The sequence below is a fragment of the Egretta garzetta genome, unplaced genomic scaffold (genome assembly GCF_000687185.1).
Source record: "Egretta garzetta isolate BGI_Z169 unplaced genomic scaffold, ASM68718v1 scaffold243, whole genome shotgun sequence".
NCBI classification, from domain to species: domain Eukaryota; kingdom Metazoa; phylum Chordata; class Aves; order Pelecaniformes; family Ardeidae; genus Egretta; species Egretta garzetta.
The window spans coordinates 616396-621088 of NW_009259041.1; the positions used below are offsets into that span (position 1 = coordinate 616396).

Sequence of the window (4693 nt, forward strand, 5' to 3'; positions counted from 1 at the left end):
TCCTGGAAGATGGGGGGACTCCAGGCTCGGCACCATCTGCTTTACTGAGCTGTAGGACCAGAGGAGAGAGCTGGGATAAGGCCCTGCAAAAAACGGACACAGGTTCTTCCTTCAGCCTGGAGGAGCAGGCAGGAGGAGGTTGCTCCCCGGCTCGGCGGTGATCTGCAGGATCTGCCCGAGGGAGGAGCGGGGCTGGTGCTTCGAGGACTGGCCTGGTTTCTGCTGGGATAGAGTTAATTTTCTTCATAGTAGCTAGCATAGTGCTGTGGTTTGGATTTAGCACTACAGGAATGTTGATAACACACTGATGGTTTTAGTCGTTGCCGAGTAGTGCTCAGATCACTCAAGGACTTTTTGAGCTTCTCCTGCTCGGCCAGGGGCGTAACAAGCTGGGAGGGAGCACAGCTAGGACAGCTGACCCCAACTGACCACAGGGCTATTCCAGCCCATGGAACGTCATGCTCGGGGGGGTCGGTCGGTCGGTTGCGGGGAGAGTGATCGCTGCTCGGGGACTGATTGCAGCTCGGGACGGGCTGGGCATCGGTCGGCGGGTGGTGAGCAATTGCGTTGTGCATCATTTGGTTTGTATATTCTGTATCATCTGTTGCCATTCTCACTATTATTATTTTCTCTTTCTAAACTCTCTTTATGTCAGCCCACGGCTCTAACTTTTTTTTTCCTTGCCGATTCTCTCCCCCATCCCACTGAGGGAGGGGGCAGTGAGCGAGCGGCTGCGTGGTGCTGAGTTGCCAGCCGGGTTAAACCACGACAGGGACCGACTGGCTGCAGGGACGGAGGGTTTTTGATCCTCTGCCAGGGATGCTGGCGCAGCCCGGGGACCTGCTGCCTGGCAAGGCAGAGCCCTTGCTCCCAGCTGGGGAGTGGTGCCTGGGATCCTGGCGGATTGATGTAGCTGATTTTCCATGGAATAGCCTGCTCTGCCCGAGCTGATCCAGGGGCTTTGCAGCTAATCTTACTTTTATTGAGAACAGTCAATTGCAGGATGAAAACCTTGGGGGTTTTGGCTTGGGGGGGGGTTGTTTGTGTCTTGAATTTTTTTTTTTTTTAACATTGCCATTTTGCTTTCTAGTTATATCCTGTGGAAACCCAGGAACCCCCAGCAACGCGAGGGTTATATTTAACGACGGCTTGGTTTTCTCCAGTTCCATTATATATCAGTGCCGGGAAGGCTACTACTCCACGGGAGTGCTGAGCAGGCACTGCACGGTGAACGGGACGTGGACTGGGACCAGTCCGGAGTGTACAGGTGAGCGCTGGGATGGATTCCTGGAAGATGAGCTGGACGAGGCTGCCGGGCTCCGGGGATGGGTTGTCAGGGAGTGTTGGGTGCTCGCTGTAGATGTGCCCTGCCCCCCCCATGTGTCGAGCTGAGAAACTCAGCTAAACCGTCCAGCGGCAGGAGCAGTCGCTCAGCCGGCAATCTCAGCGAGTTCCTAATGGAAAACTCTTGCTTTGGGTTTGGGATTTTTTCCAGTTGGGTGAAGGGAGCTCTGTAATCGCTTCCATGAGTAGATGTCAGCCGACATGGAGGGGCTCTCTGGGGCTGCTTCTGACTGTGAGCGTTCCTGCCAAGAGAGGAGGGGGTACCACGGGCAAACCGCCTTCCACCTAGCCCAGATTTGACCCAGGTTTTCTTTAATGTGTGTTAATACTTCTTCTTGCAAGGTTTTAACGTGCCATTAAGGCCACTGCTCGCTCCACTGAGTAGGAGCAAAGTTTTCTCCAGGTGCTGTAGCCCAGCCTGCCCCACAGCCAGTGCCGCTCGCCAAGTCCTCTGCTTTCCCCACAACGAGGGGATGCTCAGGACCATTGGGTTTCTAGTAACTGCTGACCCAGGAGGGTGGGACGAGGTACGGTCAGCCAGAAAATTCTTTTTTCTTGGGCAGTGATCAACTGTGGCGACCCCGGCGTGCCAGCCAACGGCATTAGGCTGGGCAGCGATTTTACCTACAACCAAACGGTGGTGTTCCAGTGCACACCCGGGTACATGATGGAGTCAGACAGGGCATCGTCTCTAACCTGCACGAAGGACCGCACCTGGAACGGCACCAAACCTGCCTGCAAGGGTAAGACTGGCTGCTCTAAGTATTGGAGGACACAAGTTTTACAGGCCACAAATTTTTGGTAACTTGTGACTGGGTAAGAGGCAGTGACTCCCACACAGTGCCTGGGCCCCACCTGGGAGTTTGTCGGTCCCATCATTTAGTCTGTCCCCTCCATTTATGGCTCTTACACAATTTTAGCATGAACACTTTGCTATCTTTAGGTCTATCAGCCATCACGCTATGGCCGGGAGGGAGGCAATTGCTTTTATCCCCGTAGTAGAGATGGAAAAGTGAAGCCCAGAGCACGAAGTGACTGACTCTTCACAAAAACTCAGATCAAACTCGAAGGAAATACTGTGTTTTGCAAGCACGCGCTTTTTGGCATCGTCTAGAAGTCTGAAAAAATGTTTCCTCCAACTCCTTTCATCATTTCTCAGTTCTGAGATTGCCTCTGTGGTTCAGAGATAGGGAAGGGCAATAACAGAGCAGTTGCAGGACAGGCTGGATCTCCTCTGCAAGTGTTTTACTCGCCCACCAAGTGTAGATAAGGCTCGCGGCAGCATCTGTGTGCTTGGGCAATCTGGAGAATTCACCTGTCACGAATCTGATATAAATGCAGACCGCATAGAAACTTCCAAATATACTCCAGTTCCTTCAGCGGCTGTAAAGAGCAATTCTTACACTCCTCTCTCATTCTCTGCGCTGGGCTAATGCTGCAGGAATAATACAGAAGGTGGCCAGAGTCTCATTTGGAGGCCGGGCTGATTTGCATGAGCTTAGCATCTTTCCCAGCGCTCCCCTGAGCTGAAAAGCAAAGCACTGCAAAAATGCCGTATTAAAACACCCTCGAGTAGATGAAATACAGGCTGGTTGTTGATTCAGCGGCTCATCCGAAACTCAGCCAGGCTGTCCAAAATGTATGAATCTTTCGGGGAATCTTAAATGAGTTTTTGAGCTAAGTCAGGCTGGATTTGTACCTCTGGTTGGCAACGAGCACCGGCTCACAAACCTGACTTGGAGATTTGGGGTTTGGTTAACTTCAAAGGAAAATCCTGGGGTCTACAACTGCCCGTGCAGCTGGAAAAGTTTGGGCAGCCCCCTGCTAGGGAAGTCCCAGGAGGTGCCCTGCGAGAGCAGAGCATGACTTTGATCCTACATGAATTTGCTTGTTAATGGAAATAAAAAGTCGAGAGCTGAGCGTGCTCCTGTTTTTCATTCAGCTATCATCTGTAAAGCCCCGCAAGCCATCCCCAACGGGAAAGTTGTGGGCTCGGATTTCAGCTGGGGCTCCAGCGTGAGCTACGCCTGCCTGGAGGGCTATCAGCTCTCCCTGCCCGCCGTGCTGACCTGCGAGGGGAACGGCTCCTGGAGCGGGGAAATGCCCCAGTGCTTCCGTGAGTAAAAAAACCACCTACGGCTTCACGCCAGAACTGGGTGGAGGACGGGGATTAAAACCCTGATGTTTGATGCTGGCTCTCTAACATCTCTGGTCTCCGTGTAGTTGATTTTGGTGTCAACTCTGCCTTGCCTGGCGATATCATAGAGGCTACGGATTGACAGTTCTCACTGTGTGGGAGGTTAAATATCTTGGCGCTGTGCTCCCTGCCTCTAAGCCCAAGGGAAGTCCTGCATTAACCGAAGTCAGTGGGAGTTTTGCACGCCAGGAGAAAAGCACGATGGTGCTGGGAGTGCCTGTAGCCAAAAGTCTGAATGTTCTCCCCACCTCCAACAGCAGCCAAATCGCAGGGAGTCTTGGTTTGCTGTCTCGGTAGCGAGGAGGCAGTCGCGGCCATGGGGACACAGTCAGTCGCTCCACCTCTTGTAATGCAGATGTGAGGTCCCGTTTGCAAGAGCTCCAAAGATCTTGCGTGTTCCTGTCCACCAGGCAGCTTTAAAACTGGCTGTTTGTCCATGTGTCTCCCGAGGGACTGAGTTTTCTGCAGTCAGGGCTCTGGAAACTGCCAAAGGCCATAGGAAAAAACCCTTCTGGCCAAGGGCGCGGTGTTGTCACAGCAGAAGTTAGGAATGTTTTGTGAAGGCAGCGCTTTGGCTGGGTGGAAACCTGTGTGCTTGACACAATAGCTAATGCAAAAAAATTAGTTAAATGTCTCCTAATGATAAAGGCAGGTTGGAGTTTCTTTTCTTGGCTGAATGGCTGGCAGCTGCACAATAGCCATTTTCATATTAAATCATACAAAGACCTCACTGCGTTCCTTGCACCTTTCCCTGGATCTTGTATAATTAGCGAGCGTTCTGTGTGACATGGAACCATAGAGCAATTTGACATCGTGCAATTAGAGATACATTTTAAAGCTAAGCGTGCTGTTAGGAAAAAAAAAAGGAGAAAAAGAAAAGAAAAGATGGGGAGAAGGTGGAAGTTAATTAACAGCAATCGACAAAAAGAATTAGAAGGAAAGTAGCCAGCAACGCCTTCTGCCGCTGTTAATTCCCTAGTCAATCACAGACTTTGATGGCAGGGAGCAGTAAGGTTTGGACCTGTCTTTAGCTCATGAACATTGCTTGCTCTTGAGGAGGTTCATCATCGCCATCCATTTTTCTTTTTGCAGCTGTGTTCTGCGGAGATCCGGGGATACCTGCCCAAGGCAGGAGGGAGGACAGAGGCTTCA

General features: G+C 51.7%; 1 protein-coding gene across 1 annotated transcript in view; it reads left to right on the forward strand.

The window, feature by feature from the left end:
• The window catches only part of CSMD2 (CUB and Sushi multiple domains 2), a 328671-nt gene that overhangs the window by 310748 nt on the left and 13230 nt on the right, over window positions 1-4693 (forward strand). Inside the window, 4 exon segments of the mRNA XM_009634976.2 lie at window positions 1091-1267; window positions 1908-2087; window positions 3287-3460; window positions 4634-4692. Coding sequence (XP_009633271.2) covers window positions 1091-1267; window positions 1908-2087; window positions 3287-3460; window positions 4634-4692 — 590 coding nt within the window.